Here is a 25,688-nt window from a genome sequence, read left to right on the forward strand (position 1 = left end):
ATTGACCGCTTTCGAAATAGCACTTTGACTAATTACATTATTAAAGTGCTTATTACACATATCCATAAACTAGAGGAATACAATATATTTATATATGATGCCTGAGAACTATTTTTACTTTTAATTTAAGTAGCCTACGCTTTGCTGCTCATCCAAATGTACTTTTACAAGCAAATTATGAGTAAAGGACTTTTTATTGTAAAGGATTTGATTACTTCTCCCAAAACATAGATTTTTTTTAAACAACTTTATTAGAGAATCAAAATATATGACATGATTAGCTTTTTATTTCCTTTTAGCTGATAGGCATCTATATTTATGATAAACTAAACTCAAAGATGATTTCCCTCTCGCGTGGCCACTCGATCAGCGTCGAAACATGAATCTACGACGAGCGCTTGAACGCAGCGTTCCGTGAGGTCACGTCATCGTCCTGGCGATACGCCCCACGAGCCAGCAGGTGGCGCAGCTGGCCAGATGGTGGACAGGCAGGGGCTGAGTTACGAACCTCACTATTTTATTGAAGACTAGATCGTTTTCCTCGTGCAAGTCAAGTTGTGAGAGGGCACGTGGACATATTTACAAGTTCAATACAAGTTGTAAAGACATGTAAGACATTAATCAATAATCATGAATCTTAATTAACTTCTGCATGAAGAGTTTGAATTTTTTAATTTCGAGAAACTAAAATCTGAAACACAAAATACACAAAACCTGTTGCTCAAATTTGCCATTACAATAACAAACTTCCATGTACTTCCGTGTTTGTTTGTGTGTGTATGTGTGTGTGTCTGTGAGTGAAACATCTGGACACACTCATGCCATGATGGAGAGTGACGGTTGCTATGGCGACCCCCTTTCATTCATTGTGACTGCGACCAATCAAGCGACAAAAAGTGGAGCATCAGGGTGATGACCTCCATGGATCCGTCTCATGTCATGTGTATGTTTGCACTAAAACCATGACTCTAACTCTAAATAGATTATAGGTTATACAAAACTTCACACAAGGCAACTAATTAAAACCAGTATGGAAAATTAAGTATTCTTGTCTTGTGATTCATGTCCTTAAAAAATCCTTACATCCTTGAACAAAAACAGGAACAGATACAATTAAATCTAGTAAAAATAACATAACGCATATGAAAATATTGTTTTTCAATAAAAAACGTATGCTTTTTAATGCCATAACCCTCATGCAAGTTTCTAGTTTATTTATTTGCTCATTAGGTATCAAAACGGCAACATGCATATACATTACAATGAAAACATACGGTAAGTTACTGCATTGCCACTAAATCATTTAATAAAATAAATAAAGACATTGATTTGACATTGATTGTATAAACAGGTTCGTTGTGGAATTCATTAAAGTATCGTAATACTACAGAGATAAAGACATGGTGGGCCATTTTGGATCTACAGTCTTCCCCTCAAGCTCACACAGTTTGTTGCAACTTTCTGTTGCAGCAACTCTCCCTGCTGACCAACACACCACCACACCTGTAATACTCCCACAGGAACATTCAGTAACATCAGAAGACACTCAGATTCCAGCAACTTGCATTCTAATAGTGTCGTTATCACATTTGTTCGGTCTCTCCAGACTCGTTTCTTCTGTCTGTGTGTGTGTGTGCGTGTGTGAGCGTGAGTATGAGTGTGTGTATGTGTGCGTGTGTATGTGTGTGTGTGTGTGTGTGTGTGTGTGTGCGTGTGCATGCGCTGTCTGTGCCCATACATAAGGACTGACCGATTGACTGGCTATTGGCTGTCTGGCCATGACACACAGACACAGACACACACACACACACACACACACACAGTCACACACACACACACACACACACACACACACACACACACACACACACACTGCCTGCGGGTGAATTCCAACCCCCTCTTCGTCTCTTACAATAAAAAAACCCTCTTATTTCTGCACGCGCGTACACACGCATAGTCTCTCTCTCTCTCTCTCTCTCTCTCTCTCTCTCCCCTCTCATCCGGCGCAAGAGCCCGGCAGCGCGGGTGACGCGTTTTGCGCATTTCCTGCAGCTCGCGCTCACTCACGGATTCAGGAGAGAGCGAGAGGGGACGGGAAACAGAGGGCGTGCGCAAGGACCGAAAGGAGAGAGAGAGAGAGAGAAATATCGTGATGTATTTGGGGTGCTCCCGAGCCCCCAACAGACTGCAGTGAGGGGGCTAAAAGGCATTGCTTTTCCGAAAGTACGCGCAAATATCGCGGTACCGGGAGGTCGAAGCAAGGAGATTATCCCAGAGAAGAGCGAGCGAGGGGCTGGAAACGGAGCTCCAATCCCGGATGGCTAGGCGCGGTTGCTCGCGCTCTCTCCCACCCTGACCCGGGAGAGACACACAAGGACCGCGGGGACGCTCCGGGGCTTCACGTGAACCAACCGGAGCTCGCACCCCCCCCCACACACACACTGCTGTTTTAAATCTCGGCCTGTTTCCCCCGAAACGGGGCTCTTGTGTGGCGCACGAGACCGACCATAAACAAACAAGGCAGCCGCTCGTGAGTGTTCAGCAAAGCGACCTCTGAAGACTGTGAGTCTGCGTTGTTACTGCGTTCTTCAGCCCCTTACAGATCAGCTGGACTGTACGCGTGCGTGCGTGCGTGTGTGTGTGTGGATAACAGTGTTCAGACATGGCTGTACTACACTGAGAGTCCAAGGAGCCAGCGGCATTATGGGATGTAGCAGGACTGTGCAGTGACCCCGCTCATTGGAAGGAAACACTCTGTGTACAGGAGCAGGAACAGGCAGACTAGCCGAAACACACACACACACACACACACACACACGCACACAAAGCCTGCAGCCATGCCTGTGTTCAGTGGCCTGTTGAAAGTGCGAGTGTGTGAGGCAGTGGACCTGAAGCCCACACCTTGGGCACTGCGTCACGCTGTGGGGAAGAGCGGCTCATTCCTGCTGGACCCTTACCTGGCCCTGAATCTGGACCAGGCTCGGCTCGGCCAGACCGCCACCAGGACCAAGACCAACAGCCCTGCCTGGCACCAGGAGTTCTGCACTGAGGTCCGCGAGGGACGGAGTCTGGAGCTGTCGGTTTTCCACGACGCTCCCATCGGATATGACGACTTTGTGGCCAATTGCACCATCCAGCTGGAGGATCTGCTGCAGAACGGGACCCGGCACTATGAGGACTGGGTATGTGTTTGACGTGTATGTGTTTCACAGAGCAGTAGCGCAGACGTCCTCGGCGTTTCCCAAAGTCACAGGTTTGCATGTCAATCTGTGAGGAATGTGTTCGTGCAGGTGAAACACAATTTGATACCGGACCCTAAATCAAACAGGGGCCCGCAGGCCTTGCAACAAACCCCACTGTTGCATCGATTGCTTTGCATATTTGGGGTGCTCACTAATTTGACTATTTTCCTCTTCGGGGACACATTCTGATCCCTCAACTGTACCGCACACTGACACTGAGCACCAATCCGATACCATTGACGTCTTTCTCCCACATTTTTAATCTACACAATAACTACTTTAAGTGCACTGGGATGATGAACAATACACTATTATTATGAATTGAGTGCAACTCAATATTAGGACCTCTGGGCACTTCCGCTGTTGTTGTTTACAGCATTTTGTACTTTTGTTCTGCATCTTCTCCTCTAACAAAGGAGCTGTTTGGACTTGCAGCCGATCTGATTCGGGCATCTCAGGTCGTCGTTCCTCAATCCCTCACATTCTTCATGATGTGCCCGTCCATGTCTTTTCCCCCCTGCTTTTCAGTTGCATCTACAAAGCAAACACACAATGTAGACCTGGCTCCACGGAGTCTTCAACAAGTTTCCACTCACTGCACGTTGACAGACCGTACCGGGGCTCAGCGCTGGGAAAGACGCCTTGTCATTTGTTTTACGGTTTCTCGTCAAGTTATCTCAGTTATGTCCGACTGCCAGCCGTACGTCTGTATGTGAGGGCATAAAGAGCTATTTGTTTGGGGTCCGTGAGGTTTGTCTCCAGTTTTAACATGTGATCTTGTTCCACTTATTTTTTATTGCCGTCTCGCTTTACGTTGGATGAAAGGCTGATGAAGGACGAGCTTTTCTGGTAGCTGTGGACACGCATTTTTAAAATCACCGCTTGTGTCTTTCTGCTCATTACCTAAAAAATACATGCGCTCTACAGTCGACCATTTTCCAAAGCGTAATTAGTCAGTGCGAGTACGCAAAAAAAAGAATAAGTTATTATGATGGTAATCAATTACAGTATATGTTAGTTGTACTTATTACAACATTATTACAATTTCTTCTGTCAAAATGGCACGTTTGTAGCACGGCAATACTGTTTTGAAAAAACTCCTAAACGCCCGAGTTTGTAAAACAGACTCTGCTCTCAGCTGGATTAACATATCACTATGACATCATGTAAAAAAAGAGAGGCAACAAAATGGTCATTGTGGTGAGTTTTCAATCTCATATTTGAAGTCTTAGGAAGCTCATTTTCATTCTGCAATGCTGTTGCGATGTTATGAAGCTTTGCTAATGTATATATGATGTAGAAGTACACGTGATTTGTTGTTGCCAGACGGTGTGGTTTGTTAGGAGGGGTTTAATTGATATATAGTTATGTAAACCTACACTGTATCTGCATACAATTGGCATATAAATAGAGACACACACACACACACACCTCGTCCCTCAGACATCCAGAGTGAGGTCAGCGCATATGGATCACTGTGTTGATTGACCACATCCCATTGATCAGCCTGCCGGCTCGTCAATACATCTACCTCACAGTCCCTCCCTTCATTACTCCATTACTCGTGTCTCCCTCATCCACCCCTCTCCAGCGGTGATTCCCCTCTCATCTTCCCCCCCTGCCATCATCTTCCTCCTTCCTGCCTCGCTTGTGTAGCTTACACTCCTCTTTCATCTGCTGCTCCTCCTTTCATTTACTCCCCAGTCTCCGGTGACGGATGCAAAGTTCAGACTCCGCAAAGGAAACGGTCGGAAGTATAAAATCGTAGTCAACCGAATCCTCTTAAATATTTTAGTCATTTATTTATACTTAAAAAAAAGATGAGCTCTTCACCACCCAGTGAACCGGTAGCACTGTCATAAGTGGGCTGAATATGAACATGTGATATATGAACTGACCAATTAGACTCTTTTCTTCTCAGTCATTGTCGTCATTTTCAAAAAGAATAACCTGTTGTAGAAATAATAAAGGTCATTTACATTTTTAATCTGCCAATTTCCATCTTTAAATTTTCCAGGATCCAAGGTGACGTCTTCAAATTGCTGGTTTTATCCATTTTCGTCTGGACTAAACTAAACTGCCGTCTCACAGTGCCTCAGTGGTGGATCAGTGATGTCAATTAAATACAAAATTGATAAAATAAGAGTATTAGAATAACAGTGAGATTCCTGATGCCATAAACTTGTATTAGACGGCATGCCGTTAAGATGAACACTGAGGCTTGTGTACCTCCGCTCTGTCTTTTTCACTTCCTCCTCCCTTCTGCTGCCTCGCTCTTCTCATCCCACCTTCCCTGTCGTCTCAGCCCTGTTACTCTCACCCTCGCAGCTTCCTGTTCTCTTTTTGTCTTCCGCCACCTCTCCATGATTTATCTCCTGTGGGCCCGAGCGCTGTGGGCCAGGTTGCTGCTCGGTGCCGCCGGTGCAACATTAACCAGGCTTTGATGCTTATTAATTGTCCCACTCAGTAATTGAGATGCTCTGTGGAGCCCATCCCCATGGCGACAATGACAGCCCGTCCCTTGGTGACAGCCTCTCACCCACAGAAACACCAGAGAGAGAAATGGGTAGGTGAGAGTTGGGGGAGGTGGAAGAGAGAGAGAGAAGAAAAAAGTAGCGAGAGTATCGCCTTGATGGTTCTTTGAGAAGTCTGAATCATTTAAATTCAAGGCCTTCAAAGGTAGAGAAACTTAAAAGGTTTCTTCCCTTTTACTCACCAGCGTAATTGTGGAGATTGTGTTCTCAGGCTCTCAGCTTGACACAACATGACAACAAGTTGTACTCGGTTGTTTACACCCCAATTTGTTAATGTAACAAGTTAAACGTCTCATGGTCGAAGCCATGTCACTCGTTCAAAGCAATCTATCTAGCAATCTGTGAGCTATCATATCCTTCCGCCACATACTGTAATGTAGTTATGTTTTCTCTACATGTGTACCTTTTTAATGTGAAGCACATTGAGTTTACTTGTGAAATGTGTTGTATAAATACAATTGCCTTGCACCGCCTTTATATAGAGGTGAACCACACACCACTGTAAACAAAACCGTGTCTCTGCATTCCTGTGGTAACGATGATATAGCAGTGGTAGAACAAAGCAAAGGACACTGACAATATTGTTGATTTTACTTTTCACTTCTAAATAGGCTGTTTAGATAAAAGCCTTATATTTGGCGGCTCTCACAGGCGTCATTGTAAAGCTGTCTGTTGAATCCAACATGCCCACAATGCAGATAATTATTTAAAATGTATTATATGTAATGCCATGAAAAAAAGGACTTAAAGTATCAAATTATCTTGGACAAAAATATATTACAGTATATGAATTCATAATTCCTGTCCAACTGAATACAACTGAAAACATCTGTTATTATTGTTGTTGTGTTGTCATATATATTGTTGTTGTTTTCTTGATAGCAAATCTGTTATGCACATTATCCCCACGGGTAAATTTGTTTGTAGCAGCAGCAAGCAGTTATAGAGTAAACATACAAATATTAAGTATGAACAAATGCTCAATATATACAATACAATAAAATAGCAGAGAAAAATATATTACATTTAAGAAAATTAAATAATAAAGAAAATGCAAAAAATGCTAAGTATATACAGTGTATATAAGTGTATATAAAGTATTACTAGTATCTTTTCTTGCTGGATTGTTTTATATTTTGCCACAGCTAAAATAATATTGTGGAAGACAAATGCTACTTCAAAAGATTGACGATATAATATGCCAAAATTAAATGGTTATATTAATACAGTTATTATCTGCTTTTTAAAATGTATTTTGGAAATATGCTGGTTTAATCAACTTTATTTCAGTTTTTTAAATTAGTCTATAGGATATAAAATGTCTTCAATGAAGGTTTTTTTTAAAGTAGGCAGGTCCTGGAGAAAGACAGACAGGCAAGTCGAGTGAAAGCAGAGGAGGTAGAAATTAAGAAAAAGGAGATTTGGGTCGGTGAAAGAGAAATGAAAATACATAAAAAAGGAAAGAGGAGGAGAAGGCTGTATAGAAGAGGAAGATGGCGACGAAGGAGATGAGGTGTAGAAATAAGCTGTGTGTACATATAAATAAGTCAAGCTGGAGGCTGCTAGGAGCTTCTAAGACATGATGACCACACAGTGTAACGTTCGATGTCAGCCGGCCGCAGTCGGACACTTGGCATCAACACACACTCACAAGCTCATGCTTACAGCAGCCAGGATTAACGACAGAAGGACAAGAATCAGAGGCCGGGCTCCATCCTGCTTTTTGTGTGATTTGTTGCCAAATGACAGATGTCTACTCCTATATGTCGCTGAATTTATTACGTTAATGTTAATATTCAATGCCCGAATGCTGACTCTTTTTATTTTGTTCTTCTCCCATAATTAGGATGTATGATGTGATATTAATTGTCAATTTTTGCACTGCTTTGTGAAGGCCTGATCGCACTAGCATTTAAAACGGCATGATTTCACATTTAAATCAGTTCATGAACGTTGGCCATCAATTCTGGTTATTAACCTGGACATTTGAGTTTTTTTTAACAGCACAGCAGTTGTTGTGACTGACGAGTGTTAGTATCTTCTCGGCTTGCTAATTGTTAGCTGTTCGCTCACCAGCTACAGTAGTACGGTAACTACGTCACCAAACCTTTAGTGGCTATATTGTGAAAACACAGCTGGATGAACCTTTCTGTGCCACTTTCTTATTTTCGCCATGGAAAGTGAAGTTAAAAATACCATGTCATCATATATTGTCATTAGCCCGTTCCCTCACCGGGACACGTTGCATGAGATCGTAAGCTCCACCTCTCAGTGACCTGCTGGTTAAGTAGGACGGACTGGATTTAAGATGCGCTGTTTCCACCGTGACAATACACACACACACACACACACACACACACACAAAGGATAATCACGGTGCTCTGCCCACTGATGCCAAATCAGGTCAACCTTTGGTGTGTGTGCGTGTGTGTGTGTGTGTTTGTTTATATTCTGGAGGGTGTTTAATGCATGTTGTCTGTGATAGGCAAGAAATGGGAGGATATTTGAGAGCTCTGGGACAGCAGGTGAAATACACACTGTCTCTCTTTCTGTGACTGAGAGTATGTCTATTTTTTCATATCCACAACGAGGATTTTAAACAAATGTGTCTTTTATTTTAGTCATGGAAAGAGTAGGGATGAACAATGGATTTCTTTACTGAATTCACAATTTAAAAAATATATGATCCAAGAAGTAGCTCTCGTGTACTGAACGTTGTTTTTTTTGGGGAGGGAAGATTTCTTCTGCAGACTGATAATGTTTTGTCAACATTAACTATTTGAGAACTTTTGTTTGTTTTTTATGAAATAATTTGTTCATTGAGATAAAAAAACAACATTTCAAACAACTCACAAATGGTCGAACACAAAACCCCCATAAAACAGTGAAGAGTCATTTTTCATTTTAACCAGCTCTTGGTTGTACTTTCTTAATGTCTATATCAGAAAGTTAATAAAGCTATTTCTCAAAATGTCAAGCTTTTGCTTTAATCCAACAAAATGGAGGGAGTCTTTGTCTGTCTGTCCTTTTGATTCTCTCAACAACCGTTCATCCGATCGACTTCCCTCTTGGCGGGCGTGTTGCTGAGGACCCGACGAAGCTCAATGTGTGAAGTTCTTTCGATGAGTGTTTCTTGAGAAAGCTGCAAGCAGCGCTACCGATGACCATAATGTCATATTTTCTTACTGCACCTTTTTCGTTTGCGTCCATACTCGACAACAAGCTTGTTTAATACTATTTAGACACATTGCCGAGAGTGCCGTCATGGTTAGGAACGGGGCTTCCTTCGGCAGCGCGAATCTTCACGAAGTGTGTTTTCATTTCGACAGATCCAACAGCATTGACTGTCTGATCTACAGCGGCTGCTCACCAGGCCGTCTGCCAGTCCATCTGGATATCACACACTCCTCTAGACGACTGAACAGACAGGAAGATTTGATCGGGAATGTCCATTCTCTGAAATCAAATTCTCCTCCTGTCTAGTGTTGATGCTACTGGACGGTTGGACCTGTCAATCGTGGCGGGGGGGGCGGCCTTTGTTGAATCCCCCCCAACCCTTTCACCACTGCCGCTCAGCTCCGCTCCTCTTACATTATTAGCCATCTGTGATGTTACATTAAAGATGCATGACTCTCATGCTGTCTCACTCAGCATGGGCCTCCTGAGTGTGTCTGCAGGCCGGACGCGCTCACACACCACCGAGTGATAGAAAGAAGGGCAAACACACGCACACACACACACAGAAACACACATGTTATTGTGTGAATGCGGTCGAGCTCTCTCAAAACCCGAAATTTGTTATTTGACAGATGGATGTGGGAGGCTGTCACTGAGACTAAACGCTCCTGAGAGAGACAGAGAGAGCTGTCTGGTTGGACAGAGATAGTGAACTAGATGGACGAAGAGTGGGAGGGGGTTAGCTCCACAGTATTGATATAATACAAGCTTTGAGTGCCCCGTCTGCTTGGTTGAGTGCTTCTCTGTGCTGCTGCATATGGTGTGTGCATGTGTGTACGTGCGTCTGTGTGTGTGTGCGTTTGTATGTGTGGTGAAGAGACGAGCGCAAGAGAGAGCTTGTATGTGTGTTTAACGCTAACTTCCCTCCGAAGTCTATTTTAAAATCCCCAGACATGCACACTCAAGCTTTGTGTGTGTGTGTGTATGTGTGTGTGCGTGTGAGAGGGTTTGTGAAGTTATCCGTCTCCCTGGCTGTATCGGTGTCCTAATTGGACTAACAAGATTAATGAGGCGAACTAGATTCTCCAGTTCTCTCTCCTCCCATCTTTTGTTGTCGGGCAGCTCAGTGCATGTGTGTGTCTGCACACAGCAGGTTAAATCCAAGTCAAGTTACAGTTCCTTTAACGGGTGGTGATGTGAATAAAAAGTCTTCTGTCATTCTATCAGTGCTGAAACTATAATGCATGTATCTATTACTGGGCTGATGGGAAATAAATCAACAGTTTTTAGGAAGTTAATGATTTTATGCCAATTTTCAGGCCAAATTGGTTTAGGTTCTCAGTTTAATATAATTTTAAGTTGAATATCTTTTGGTCTTTTTGCTCTGGGAAATTGTGACGGGCCTTGTTCACCATGTTCTGACGTTTAATAGACTGAACAATTATCATTAGTTGCCGCCCCCAAAATATTTAATAATTAAGTGCATTCTCTGGAAATGCCATTGTGAAACAGTCTTAGTTGAATGTTGAGATTAAATGGGGAATTATATACCTGAAAGGTACTTCATTAAATTGATGCTTGGTATAGCAAATGCAATATTGTCATTAATTCACCGTTTTGCCCACAGTGGTCGAATAAAGACACAGGTATTTAAAAGTTGTATTAACTGAGTTCTGGCCATTTGACATATGGCATATTATCACCTTAAATAGGTTTAGTTAAATTGTTATCCAAAAGGTGACCGACCAGCAGTTACGGAGCAACATTATCATTTATTTGGAATCATGTTTGAGGTCACCTGATGAATCTTTCAGCTCTGTTTTTGGTAAACAGGGAAACATCTCTCTCTTTAGTTGCTAAATAGTCCACGAAGTTCACCAGTTCTTTCTGTGTGGTGCCACAGTGGTAGAAAAGAAGAAGAACAACACAATACGCTAAAAGGCTCTGCGACGCTCCGCCGGTCTGAGGTGAACTGCAGAGCCAGGTGATAATTCTCTGTGAGTTCCATCACAACATTTGCCTTTTCTCATATTAATTATTACACGTGTCATTTGATCCATTGGAAGCAGAGTATACAAATATTGATTAGTGCAGCTTGTATAGCAAAGCTTTGTTTTGTCCCAACCCCGACCTGCAATGATTAGACTTTTGCATGATTAGACTATGCGACGCACCTTTGTCCTTTTTCAGGCTCAGTTCAACCCTCAGTTGACTTGATTTCATTAAAAAGGCCATAGGGATGTTCGATTTTACAATAGCACACGTGTATTGGTGTTTGTTTGGTCTTGAATTACCTGCTGAGGGGTTGGGCTTATGTGGCAGTTCAAATAGAGACAGGTGAGCTGTGAGAATCACAGGAAGGGAGACTGCCGGCTGATTCCAGTAGAGTTCCTCACAGCAGACAAGTGACGAAAGGCACAAGTGTAAATAATAACATTAAATGACTACTTTACCCCCAAAATGGTCATTCGCATAACCATTACTCACCCCCGCGTTACCATAAATTATTTGAGAAAACTTCATTTTTCTCACATGCCTCCACAGTGAACTGAGAATCTGTAAATGAATTTAAGTAAATTGTTTAACAACAGCAAAACACCCGCGTACGAACTCTCACTCGACTTGTGCAGTACAATGCAAGTCGTATTTATCCAGTCGTATGCTCACCACTCACCAAACGCATGTCTCGTACTATTTTAAACGCTTTGGACAAGTCCAAACTCGCAGTAGTGTGGCTGAGCATGCAGAAGTGTTCTGTGTTCACCGCGGAGGCCCGCGGGGAAAGCGCTCTTCACAAATATAAATGTTCATTTTGTGGGTAAAGTATTCCTATGTTAATAATAGCATTATTATTATTAATACAAATTAATAATTCAATTAAAACAAAATTTCTATAGCTGTTGAGATAACATACAGCTATCATGAACTATTGTGGCCGTGATAATCATGTTGTGGAAATCTGGTAGTGTGACAAACAGGATCCCAAGTATAAAGCCCAGTTATTGTGGATGCCGGCTCACTCACAAAAATCTTTTGGCCTAATTAGCTACTCATGATCTGCTACTCTGTCCATTAATCACTTACAAAAGAATGTAAAAAAATAAATAAAGTAGGTCAGTATTTACCTTCTTGCATTTTCAGCTGCCAAGAATGAAATTCACCGTCTTGTGGACGAAGTCTGGGCGAAGGTTAAAGGGTCAGTTTACCCAAATCACAACAAAAATAGATATTTTCTATTATTATTTTCCATTGTGGAACTATTTTCCACCAATACAGTACAACATATTGCAACTGTGCACTGTGGATTAAAGAGACTCACACATACAGTAAATAGCACTACAGGAAAGATGACAAATATGTAGTTTTGGTAAATTGTGCCTTTAAGCTGGTTGTTATCACAATACCATCTTTAATAACAGTGCAACATAAAAACAAGCTCGGTCTACATTATCTCATTTATTGATTGATTCTTAGCAATTTTCAGTATTTTTTACAAGCTCCCCCCAAAAATATAAAGCAGCACTCCAACCATAGAAACGTCTGTTGCTAGGATACATGGTTACACTGTACTAGAATGGTAACCATAGAAATACTGCAGAGCTAACGTCATTCTCAGATATTCGAAAAATAAGGATTTCTGTCTTATAACATTTCTGAATACATTCACGTCCTCGTGCATCTTAATAGCCAGTTGTTCAATTAATTTCTATGACAACACCAGACTTAATAAATGTGACTATAACTATAATCCAGCCTGTGATTCTAAGCAATCAATGCTGCGCTGGCTATATGGGAAGCTTTTTAAATGGATTTTATCCAATTTTGCTCCCACTCTGAGCAAATTTGCTTAAGCATACAAATCATAGTGGGAATATAAATAATCCTGTGAGTATGCTGGGTTGCATCTGCATTGCCTGTCTACAATAATGTCCAGTGTCCTGGGTTTTAGAGGATTGTTTTACTATATATAGTGATATTCAACACTGGCATGGACTTAATGTATCTTCAATAACTGTGTAGTACTAATTCTTTTTGATTTGGATAGAAAATGTGAGCTTGAAGGCAACTCACAGCTCAAGTGTCCAGTAATTTGGGACGTCAGAGCAGTTCAGTTGTTTTTTTTGGGGCTGGCATGCCACCTCAGGATCCCGAGCACAACATCAATGATGGTGCTGTCTATTTGCTCCACCCTGTTCCAAATCACTCTGAGTCTATCTTTCAGCTGAAATCCCCGCTGAGATGCAGCGTTATGCAAGAGGTTACATTTGGGGATTAGCACATCATTTTCAAGGGTAGACATCAAGAATCCAATGGAGTTTATAGGTCACAAATCCCATGCAGTTGTTATGTGTTATACATGTCACAAAAGGATGATACTGCACGTATGAGCATCTGTGCTACATTCTCTGTGCCTTGTATTATATTTAGCTTCATATTCCTTAACGTAAGGGATGCAATTAACTAAGTAATTCAATTGAAAGATGGCATCAAAACATGCCAGAGCCCAAGTGATGTCTTCAAAAGTCTTTTTTTGTTTAATAAAAAATAGAAACTCAAAGGTATACAAATGGTTAAATGACAAAGTAAGGCAGAACATGTATTGACATTTATGCTGTAAAAAACAATGAATCAATTATTGTCAAAATAGCTGCAGATAAATTTTCTTTCAACTGGTCAATCGACCAATCCCTTCCACTCTACTTGTTTTATCTTCCAAAGTTAATATGCAACAGGGACTTAGCCTGCTTCAGCCTCCAGGCCGTGGTTGGGAGGCAAGGGGGAGAACGGCCCCCAGGGCCAAAGGTCACGGAGAACCCCATCACTTCACCCAGCTAAAGAAATGCTTGACCACTTACATGCTACCTTGGCACTAACACTACTTATTCATCCAAACATGTTAATGTTATTTAGGAGAGGATCTGTGTCTGAACCTTGCCCTCTCACTACGGGGGTCCCTCAAGGCTCCGCCCTGGGTCCCCTCCTCTTCTCTCTGCACAACATTGGTTCTTGCGCATCGGGTCCCGTCTACATTCAGGACATGGTCCAACCTCACACCCAGGACATGGTCCACCCTCACACCCAAGACATGGTCCATCCTCACACCCAGAACATGGTCCAACCTCACACCCAGAACATGGTCCAACCTCACACCCAGGACATGGTCCACCCTCACACCCATAACATGGTCCACCCTCACACCCAGGACATGGTCCACCCTCACACCTAGGACATGGTCCACCCTCACACCCAGGACATGGTCCACCCTCACACCCAGGACATGGCCCACCCTCACACCCAGGACATGGTCCACCCTCACACCCATAACATGGTCCACCCTCACACCCAGGACATGGTCCACCCTCACACCCAGGACATGGTCCACCCTCACACCCAGGACATGGTCCACCCTCACACCCAGGACATGGCCCACCCTCACACCCAGGACATGGTCCACCCTCACACCCAGGACATGGTCCACCCTCACACCCAGGACATGGTCCACCCTCACACCCAGGACATGGTCCACCCTCACACCCAGGACATGGCCCACCCTCACACCCAGGACATGGTCCACCCTCACACCCAGGACATGGTCCACCCTCACACCCAGGACATGGTCCACCCTCACACCCCAGCACGTTCACTCGAAAAAATCAAGACTGTTTGCTGTGCTGGCTCCTCATTGGTGGAACGAGCTCCCCATTGACATCAGGACAGAAGAAAGTCTCTACATCTTCCGCCAGAAACTAAAAACACATCTTTACCGACTATACATTGAATAATGAAAGTAGCACTTTGGTCGCACTTTGATGGCACTTTACTTGTAGCACTTTGTAGTTTGGCTTTCTTGAAGAAATGTTACTTTCTTGATTCTTATTGCTCTGAGTTTGTACTCGTGGTTTAATGCACTTATTGTAAGTCGCTTTGGATAAAAGCGTCAGCTAAAGATATGTAATGTAATGTAATTATCTAATTTAAATAGCTGGATTGAAATGGCCTCAAACCAGCGGATGGAATCGCACCTCAGTCATTTTCTGTTTGTTGGCACACTTAATTTAATTTTTCTCGACTGCGAAATCCAAAGTTTTTGCAAAATGATCGCAGTCAGCTCAAATGATCGCGATTATGTAATGATTGCGACAGGTCTATTAGTTGCCAACTTTATTTTCACACACCAAAAAGGAAAAATACAGTCGGTAGAATTGTCGGGAACTGGAAATATAAGGCAATATAAGTTAGAATAAATCTGTTTTAATCCTCTGTGTAAGGGACCTACACTGCAGTAACAAATATCCAACCAAACACCAACAAAACATCTTCTCTTCCTCCTCCTGTTTATTGTGTATTCCAGTTATTCATCTGATAACAGCACTTATTTCAGCGCCTATGACTGAGGTTTCCATATGATCTATCATACAAGTCCTGAGTCCTGCTGCAGATCTCAACACCGGATTCCTCTCCACGTGATTGTGTGCCTTTGCCATGAGATGTATGCAGCGTGTCTGACGCCGGCTTCTGTGCGTTCTTTGTGTCTCATGTTTAGCAATGCATGGACATGTACGTGTGTGTGTGTGTGTGTGTGTGTGTGTGTGTGTGTGTGTGTGTGTGTGTGTGTGTGTGTGTGTGTGTGTGTCTCTCGCTGGGTGTGTGCGAGTCTGACTGTTGCATAAGAGGATCTGCTGCTGTCCCAGAGCTTAACTGAGGATTTAAACCTCTTTCTCACTCTCTCTTGCACTCTCTCTTCTTGTGTCGTCTGTCTCTCTGGCGCTCTCTGTTGCACTCCCTCTAATCTCTCCACTTGGATATTGAAGGGGGGGTGATGTCATCATTTGTTGAATAAGTCGTGTGCGTATGGAGATTGTGTGTTTGCTTATCAGGTATTATGTTTGAGCATGAACATTTATTCTTGTCCTGTTCCCAGAATAAATTAGCCTCCATTTTGATAACACCTGCGCAAACACAAAGAAACTCATTGTTTGTAAACATCTCTTTTTTTAAAATGTCAATGAATAATACAAAAGAAAATATGGTGATTTAATCACCTTTCATTCATTTCAGTTTGTTTATAATTTATGCCGAATATATAGAGGATTGACGGATTATAACTCAGGTGCTTCCCCTTCAGTTATCCTCCAACTAGTCTTTTAACATCCACAGGAAAATAACACAATAAATCAATTGCTACCATTTAACACTTTTCCTGTTGACTCAGAGAGGACTGGGCTCACTGGCGATCTAAAAATAAGAAGGTTGGATGAGACTCCACAAGCAATACTTTGTCCAACATGCAATGCTGCAAATGTGTTTGGCTGCAAACTCCTCCAGCACAAGAACATTGGGTCAAGAAAGCGGATTTGACTCTTGAGGAGGAAATCATTTTTTTTGTTTTTCAAATGGATTTAGCTTTTATTATAGTTTTATCGCTGCTCCAGTTAAAAGTAACAGAATATCCGCTACGATAATATGCAGACAGTTAATGTTATACCTTATTAATCGCTGTATGGAAATGTTACCCAGGAAGGGATAAATGGAACTGTTAAATGATTGCGACACACACTAGATGAATAAATTATCGTTCACCTGTAGCCATTAAATACACGGTAGCTTCATCAGTTATATTGACTTTGGCTGAGGAGGTAGAGCAGGTTGTCCACTAATGGTTCCATCCCTCCAGTCTGCATATCAAAGTGTCCTTGGTCCAGATGCTGAAGCCCATATTGCTCCTGGAGGCTGTGCCATCCAACTCCTCTAACTTTGTGACTTTCTGTTATTTTAAGCAAGCCTTCAAAAAGCTAAGAGACGTCATGTGTCATATATTTAAAGTCTGCCAGCTCCTGCTGCCCAATTTGCACATTGAGACCGGATCACCATGACAGATTGGAGACAACCAGAATGCTGATAAACACCAGGTATAAATGAGAAGCCCTGATGGAAGAATATTAATGCAGATAACATATCAGATACAGATATGATGTGGGGGGGAAGCTAATGACCTCTTCCATGTGCGGTGGTGTGTTTGTTTGTGCTGTAGGGAAGCCCCCCCCCCCCCCTGCTGTGTTCACCGTTCAGCTCACTGATTTTCTATCTGTCTCTATCCATTTTCTTTTGTCTGTTGCAGATTGACTTGGAGCCGGAGGGGAAGGTGTACGTGGTCATCGATCTGTCCGGATCCTCTACTGAAGGTAAAACCACCACACCAACGCACCATTTTACCAGTGAAAGGAAACTACCACACATGCAGACACGCACGCCTGCGCCGGTCGGAAAGTACACATCCAGCCATTTGAGAAACATCAGCATTCAATAGGAGTCGCGTTTCTTGGTACGTGAGCAAAAGTAAGTCCGATGTTCACTTCTCTTTAAGCTCTGGTTTCGCCCAACTCTTGTGGGAAAGATCTGTCTCTTTAGCTTCTCAATGTTTCCCCATGTGCACCACTTTATTAAAGCTCTATTCCCTGAAAACAGCTGCCTCCTGTGGCCGACAACGAGAGCCGAAACGTTACAGTTTTGGGTCATATACACCTGATGAATAAGCAGCTGTTCACCATATCAACCTAAATGCTGTTAACACGTTAATATTGTGATCATGCGGTGTGAATGCACGGCGTACTCTTTTTTATTTTTTACGCCAACAGCGCGGTTCGTATGCGATTACGGAGTGCGATTACGGAGTGCGATTACGGAGTGCGATGGAAAGATTACTTCCTGTTTTCCTAGAAAGTTAGATAACAGAATTCATAGAAGTTACTCCTCCTCTCTCTTGCTCTCTATTTCCTTCTCCTCTATTTGTTTGTACTCATTAAACATGGAAACAGCTCTCTCAATTAACCCTTTACACACACACACACACACACACGCTCAGTCACATGCTGCACGATAAGAGTGGTTTTCACCTGCACCTGGGTATCGTCACACCTGGTTATAAATAGAAATGGTTCTCTACTTTCCAGTAAATATATATATATATATATATATATAATATAATATATATGTGTATGCAGCAGTGTAGTTTCTCTGTATAATGACTGATAAAGAGAGCAGTAGAGGGTGAAGAGAGAGGGAGTAGATTCTTAAAATAGTAGGTGAGATTGAGCCACGGATTAGACACACACACACACACGTACACACATATGCAGACTCAGGGGTCAGAGTCCTGCCCTCCTCATCGATGATTGGACACTCTGTGGTGACCTCACGACCCACTCCCCACCCACTCCTGAACTTCAGCTGGCATGAGTGCTCGTGATGTTAATGTATGCTGATAAAAACAAATGGTGTGTGTGTGTGTGCTGATAGGAGGAATGGAGAGATGGAGTGTGAGAACTAGAGGAAGAGGTGGTATTTTTAGCGGATTTCTTTCCCTTTTTTTACCCTGGTGCAATCTGTTCTCTGCAGCTTCAGAGGCTGGAAAGAGTTGTTCCTCTCCTCTCCTCTCCTCTCCTCTCCTTGAACATCTGTTGTTCTCAGGAAGCAAATAAAGACAATAATCTGACCTAATCTGACCATCTGCAGTCTCTCCTTCTCTGGTTCTTCATTCTTTTCTGTCCCTGTTAAAAAAATTGTATTCACTTTCCTCAAAGATTAAAAGATAGCCTTAAAAATGACCAGAGAAATTTTGTTTTTTAACCCCAAAATAAATAAATAATTTTATTTATTAAAGTTAATCAGCACTATGTGCTTGGAAATTAATGACATAGATTCAGTGCAGAATTTGTATTCCCCCAAGAGCTGTAACGAATAGTCAACTAATAATAGAGATTTAACTGAATGTTTGGACTAACAATTTAAGACATTTAAAGACCTTGTATTTTTATAAACTGGGGAGGATGTTATTATTTTAATGCATGTTAGTGGACATATCCTTGATATAATAATATAATAGTTATTATTTAGGCTAGAATCTGCCCCACCAAATATCTGTTGAGTCCATTTTTTAAATTTAAGTTTAAGTTGTTGATTATTTTTTTAAATATTATTAGAATATTTAGGTAAATAGTGCTCACAGGTATCTGTATCACAAATTATAAATTAGGAATTTAATGTTACTGTGAAACAAAACAAGTATTACAATCTTATTGTATTCTTATTCTGTATTTTAAACTTCTTTACTTCACTTATTGCTGCCATTTACTGGCAGCAATAAGTGAAGTAAGTTAAAAATGGATTTAGAATTGGTCACAGCCTTTTCTACCTTTTTTAGTTGTATTAAATCTTTCACAGACATCGCTTCAACTGTCACTTCAACTTCATCCACAATTTCAATACCTCAAAGCACTACATTGAATATGACACACACATATCAACAATAAGAAAATGTTGTTCCTAGTTTAGATCACCTTTAATCTCAACAGACTTTTCTCCACAAATCTATCTACAATCGCTTGAGAAGCGGATGGATAACGGCCACTCTTGTATTGTTATAAATGTTTATGTAACATTGGTTTTAATCACCATCTGGAGTTCATCTTTTTCCTTCTCCTCTGTCTTCGCTGTCTGCTGGTCGGCTCCACGTTTCTGAATCTTCTGTCCGTCCATATGTGTGTGTTTACTGGACGGCCGTCATTCAGATGAACCGGAGTACGTCTGTCTCCACGACGATCGCTCCTAGCGGTTGTTATGCCTCATCACCCCTCCTTGTCAGTACGCCTGTGTGTGTGAGTGTGTGTGTGTGTGTGTGTGTGTGTGTGTGTGTGATGGTGGTGGTGTCGGTGAGAGGGGGGAGACAGCTTAACAGGCCATTACTGGGATCACTTTGTTTTACATAATACATCATCCATCTGTCCTGGATACACACACACACACCTACTCTCACACACACACTCAAAAACACACACACACGCGGTCCCTAGACAGCCTGTCTGTAATCGAACTCAACAGTAACCACATCTATAACGCACCCAGGAGAGAGATGGGAGTGTGAAAGACAGGCAAACTAGGACAGGAGCGCCGAGGGAAGGAGTGTGTGTGTGGGAGTGAGAGTGGAGGTGGTTCTCTTGTTTTAAGATTACCCTCGGAAAGCATTTATCTTTCCGGGGAGATGCAGCGAGGAAAGGAACGTCTGGTTGGATGGTGCTCGCTGAGGAGGAGTATTTTAATATGCTGTCCTTCATTTTAGTGCCCACACATGAAGGTATAAATAGGCATCTGGTAGGTGTGGGGTGTGTGTGTGTGTGAGGAAGAGGGAGGGAGGGGAGGGGGAGATGAGAGGCTGTTGAATGATTAAACATCTCAAGCAACATGATGGAAATCATCCGTATTTGTGCAAAGTGTCTCAGAAAGTAAAATCAATGGCCGGTGAGAAAACATCACTCTCATTTCAAAACTTACTCAGCAACACAAATGCTCTGAAGTGTCTTTTCGAGGGATACATCTTTGTTGATAAACGTGTGTGTGTGTGTGCGTGTGTGTGTGTGTGTGTGTGTGTGTGTGTGTGTGTTCACTCTGACAGCGACTGGGACCAATGAGAATGAGGAGCGGGTGTTTCGAGAGAGGATCGGCCCTCGCCGGCGACAAGGCGCCGTCCGAAGACGCGTCCATCAAGTCAATGGACACAAGTTCATGGCCACCTACCTGAGACAGCCGACCTACTGCTCACATTGCAGAGATTTTATCTGGTAGGCAAAACAAAAAACACATATTCGACCCCAACGTAGCTGCTGTTGTGTTTCCTTCAACCAACCTCATGTGTGTGTGATCTGATAGGGGCGTGCTGGGGAAGCAGGGATACCAGTGTCAGGGTGAGTACTTTTCTCTGGCGGCTTCCAATTTCTCTGCACATCATTTATTATTTAAGCACGAGAACTCAAGAGGGATTACATGCTGCCGAATGACAGCTGTGATTTGGCCTCAAGCCACCGTCACCCAGAGCCACAGATGACCTGCATTACACCAACAACATCTGCTATTAAAAATGCTTGTGAACATCGGTTTAGTTTTACCGTTTCTGAGCCTGTTTTCTTCAGTGGAAGCAAACATGCTAAACATTCAGCTGGAAGTGCTCCTTAACTCATTTGTCGAGGCACTTAATTGCTGCTCAGGAAATTACAATCATAGCACTAATCATATTGTGATGTTGTGGAAATAATTCATTTAACATTGTTATCCAGGTTTTACTGGGTCGTCCGATATTAATGTTTTGTCCGGAGAGTGTTGGGCAGTGTTACCATAGAGACCCATCTCACAAATCATGAGAAGAGAGTTTTTGTTCCTCAATTTTACTGCCATTTCTGCATCACTTTATATTATCTTTAATAAATAAGAGCCTGTGTCCACTTGGCACCTTTTTCTGGCGTCAGCAGGGCTTCATCCCTGCGTGACAACAAAAAAACTATTAAAATTTTTTTCATATCACCTTTGTATGACAGACTAGCATCTCTCCTTTGCTTTGTATTATCTACTTGGGCCATCTCTATTTTGTGTCACTTTTTTTTTTAACGCAACCAATGAACAGAAGTTACCACAACTTATTTTTTGCAACCGGAGGAGTCGCCCCCCTGCTGGTCAGTAGAGAGAATGCACGACTTAAAGACACTTCCACATTGGCTTCACTCGGCAGATCTGGAGTCTTTCGGAGTGATAGTATCAATCTGAGGCCAGCGCTCTTTTCCCCTCTCAATTTAACCTCTGTGCACGTCACATTGCAACACTAATTGCAGCATCTACTGTATGTGTAGGACTGGTGGCAGCTACAGAACACTGTTATTATTTATTGTTTAAGAAAGTTTAGCTTACACTGCTACAGTTATATCTCGACTTTTAAAGTGGGTCAGTCACATTCAGCCGCTACCCCCTTAATGAGGTCGGTATTGGCTCGGATATGAAATCAGTGTATCAAATCGATTGCATCCGGAATCCCTCGAGAACATAACTTTTATTCTTCCTGGTCCATCTAATCTCGGGGATATCATTAGCGATAACATCACATATTGATTATCAAATTTTACAGGCCAAACCAAAAATGTATTGATGTCGATGCTGTGCTTTGCAGTGTGCACGTGCGTCGTCCACAAGCGCTGCCATGAGCTCATCATCACCAAGTGTGCCAGTATGAAGAAGCAGGAGGACACGCCTGAAGAGGTACATGCAAACAGCACGCATAGAGTGTTGTTGGTAAAAATGAAAGATTTGTTTAGAGAAGAATATGTCCTCTTTAACATTTATAATCATGAAGGAAAAACTGAATATGGGCACCATTCAGGTCTTTGGTGAATAAATCTGTGTTACTTAAGGTTACATGTGTACACTCTGTACTAACACTTGATCCACGTGTATTATTTATCCAATAATGCAACAGTGACCTCTTTGTAACACTCAGTGTGTGTGCGCGCGCGCGTGTGTGTGTGTGTGTGTCTCCCTCTGTAGGTGGGCTCACAGCGGTTCAGTGTTAACATGCCCCATAAGTTCAGTATCCACAACTACAAGGTCCCCACCTTCTGCGACCACTGCGGCTCCCTGCTGTGGGGCCTCATGAGGCAGGGACTGCAGTGCAAAGGTGAGTTCATGTGCAGTGGGGAATTTAGAGTGTCCGGTGCACGTGGGATGCCTTTAGAGGTGCTTGTGTTTCGCAACCTCCCTGAAGCCTAAATGGGCATATACAGTATTTAAAGGCTGCGAACAAAGAAACTAATTAATTAATGTTTCAATAAATATTAATTAATCTTATAAAAGCATTTTAAGTCACAATGAAATGAAAAACATTTTCACAGTTAACAGTTTAATAATAAATGCCAACACATATATTTGTATCTCTGCCAAGGAGGATAGCCATATCTATCCCATGGGTATCTGTCTAGGTGTATGAATATTTTTCTTTAATTAATTATTGATTTTAATAATTTTTCAATCAAGCAAAATGTCAAATATGTTCAGATTTTAGGAAGCTGCAGCCTCTCAAATGTGAGGATTTCGTGCTTTCCTCTGTTTTATAAATAATTTGAAACGTGATCTAGACGCAAACTTCTGAAAACTTTATTTTATGTTATACACTAAGCAATTAATTGAGAAAATAATTAATAAGATTAGTCGATAATTAAATCACTAGTTGCAGCAATAGCATCTCAAGATAAGTTTTACTGTGTAAAAAAAATACGAATGAATGAATTTATCTTAAATAATTTAAATATGTGATATATTTACTAAACAATGTTTTTCAAAGTAAAATACCATGAACTAGCATTGACGGTTCTATTGATCGACACCTGTTTGCTATTGATGTCTTTAACAAGGCAACAATTTATAAAAAAGTCTGGTGTTTGATCCAGAAAGCCTTCCTGGGTTTAACCTGAACCTTTTCCATGTGCTTTTGTTGCCGTGCAGTTTGTAAGATGAATGTGCACAGGCGATGTGAGAGCAATGTTGCTCCTAACTGCGGTGTGGACGCCCGAGGAATCGCTAAGGTCCTGGCCGACCTGGGAGTCACGCCGGACAAGATCTCCAACACCGCGCTGCGCAGGAGGAAGGTGAGCGAGGAAGACGTTTCAGTGTTCGGTCCAGGTCAATTTGATTACCATAAGTAAAACAGTTCGACGGTTTTTAAATGACCCTACATACATTATCAATACACTTCACGAGGGCGGCTTCAACCACAGGGCTTTTTCACACTAATGAGCGTTTCTCGTTGTTTGAGTAGAGGAAGCTTGAGGAACACCGAGTTCCCAGCCCATTGGCTGAAAAAAAGTTTTAAAAAAAAATTAAGATGACTGCAGTTTACTTTTTTTTTGTATACGTTGTTCATGTATGTGGATTAACACAGTAAGCTGCATTTGTAGAGGACGGATTCAGTCCCACGCTTTTTGATCCATATCAGCGGTTTGGTCCTTTTTTAAAATGAAGTTATACTTTTCTCTGACTATTATTACTGATGTCTTTTCATCCCGTTTCCCCTCAGAATTATGTGGCACTGCTTTTATGTTTTCTGAGCAGATCTTTTGCAGTATGCTGCATCTAACGTTAGCTGTAGCGCAACCCATGAACTATACGCTACCTAATAGTTAAAAGTACAGTTTGAGTAAATGAAAACAACTTATCTGCTGTTTTCCGTTCAGATCATATCAACTATGTGTCCACTACTACCTACAGATATCCAGCAAAAGCCACCACAATGAGAAATAAACGCTAAATACTTACGCTTCATTCTCATTTAAAACAATTACAAAAAGTGCTAAAATGCACCGTGCCTGATCAGAGCCTTGTGAAGCTTGGTACCTGCCTCTGATCGGCTGGACCTTCTGGTCTTTCTGACTGCAGTTGTTTAGTATTTAAAAATCAATTAATTACAAAAAATGTTAAAACAATTTGTATCATGCTGAAGGTTTTGTGAGTTCAGCCCAAAGGAACGGCCGTGTTGTCTCTCTCTCTCTCGCTCCAGCTGACTCCAGGGCAGGACCCTCCCCAGTCTCCTCCTGAGCTCTCCCAGACTGAGGACATCAGCTTCAGCCAGCCAGCTGTCCCCACCTCCCCCTCACAGCAGGGTGACACTGAACACAACACACACACCCACACACACACACACTCGGAAAACACAGATTTGACACAAACAGGCATTTCAAAGCCCTTCGAGATGAGTTCTTAGCAGCATGTTCTTTTAATGTGTTAATTTGACCAGTAAGAGGTAGTATTTCCATTTCAGGAATAATATTGTTGCTCCTTTTTAAGAAGTAAGTAGTTGAATGTGTTATTGTCCTTGTATATGTAAGACGAAAAGTACATTATCTAAGAATTATCCCCCACCGCCCACCGCCATTTGCTTGTCACAGTTAGTCATCTCACACTTTGCAAGCCGAGTAATGAAAGTTAACTTTTCACTCTTTGTGGAACGATTCCCATTTTTATTTCATGGAGCCAAACGTTGACCAACAACAACAGTCCTCACAGGTTTCAACCGAGGATGTTGTGGTCATCATTTTAACGTTTATTGAAAAAAGTAATCAGCCACAAATGATAAGCAAAATTTCAACAAAAAAAAAAAAAAAAAAAAGACAGTCGGCCTGTTTTCGCTGATTTCCGATCTGCTTTTACGTCGACGCCCACAGACTTGGCACAGTTAGATCGCCTGCAGGACGCGCTGTCGCTCGACCAGCAGGGACCCCAACACTCCTCCTCCTCCTCCACCACCTCCTCTTCCTCCTCGTCCTCCTCGTCGGCAGGCAAGGAGAACGGACAGCTCCAGAGGAGGAGCCTCAAGGACTTCAACTTTATCAAGGTCCTCGGCAAAGGCAGCTTCGGCAAGGTGCGACGCCGCAGCGAAGGCGTTTGACAGTGTTTGTTCGTTTACTGCTCATTGTGTTCATAATTGAAACAGGGTGTTTATTTTGTTCTATTAACACCCCGTTCATCATAGTTCCCATTATTCAGAAGAGACGTCAGTGTTTTTAGGGACCAGAATAGAACTATTCACATGTCAGTTATGTTGTATGGAGGCAGCTTCTTTTACACATTCCCTTTTCACTGCACGGCAAGCCTGTAAGTTTAGTTTGAAAACAGTAACAAAAGTAATGTGTCTCGCATGCAGTAAGGGGGGTAATATTAAAGCTAATCAATGTTTTAGTATTAACTGGGCTTTTTAGCATCTCTCAACGTTACTGTTTTGTTTCACTCTCGTTAGTGTTGTTTTTCCGGCAGCTCGTCTTAATCTCAATTCGTCCCTTCCACTCTTTGTCAGGACCGCTTGGCGTCAGTTGGTTTTAAACATCATAGTTTAGGTTCAAATAACTTTGTCACCAAAGTTAAAAAACGA

At 42.2% G+C, this 25,688-nt stretch overlaps 1 protein-coding gene across 1 annotated transcript in view; it reads left to right on the forward strand.

Annotated features, from left to right (window-relative positions):
- Window positions 1-2,102: 2,102 nt before the first annotated feature.
- Window positions 2,103-25,688, forward strand: part of prkcea (protein kinase C, epsilon a) — a 31,189-nt gene continuing 7,603 nt past the window's right edge. The window contains exons 1-9 of the mRNA XM_034559122.1: window positions 2,103-3,182; window positions 17,073-17,136; window positions 20,403-20,568; window positions 20,657-20,691; window positions 21,942-22,030; window positions 22,316-22,445; window positions 23,270-23,412; window positions 24,321-24,423; window positions 24,985-25,181. Of these exons, the coding sequence (XP_034415013.1) occupies window positions 2,838-3,182; window positions 17,073-17,136; window positions 20,403-20,568; window positions 20,657-20,691; window positions 21,942-22,030; window positions 22,316-22,445; window positions 23,270-23,412; window positions 24,321-24,423; window positions 24,985-25,181 (1,272 nt within the window). The 5' untranslated portion in view covers window positions 2,103-2,837. The remainder of the gene's footprint in view (window positions 3,183-17,072; window positions 17,137-20,402; window positions 20,569-20,656; window positions 20,692-21,941; window positions 22,031-22,315; window positions 22,446-23,269; window positions 23,413-24,320; window positions 24,424-24,984; window positions 25,182-25,688) is intronic.

Source organism: Cyclopterus lumpus, chromosome 19, assembly GCF_009769545.1.
Source record: "Cyclopterus lumpus isolate fCycLum1 chromosome 19, fCycLum1.pri, whole genome shotgun sequence".
NCBI lineage: Eukaryota > Metazoa > Chordata > Actinopteri > Perciformes > Cyclopteridae > Cyclopterus > Cyclopterus lumpus.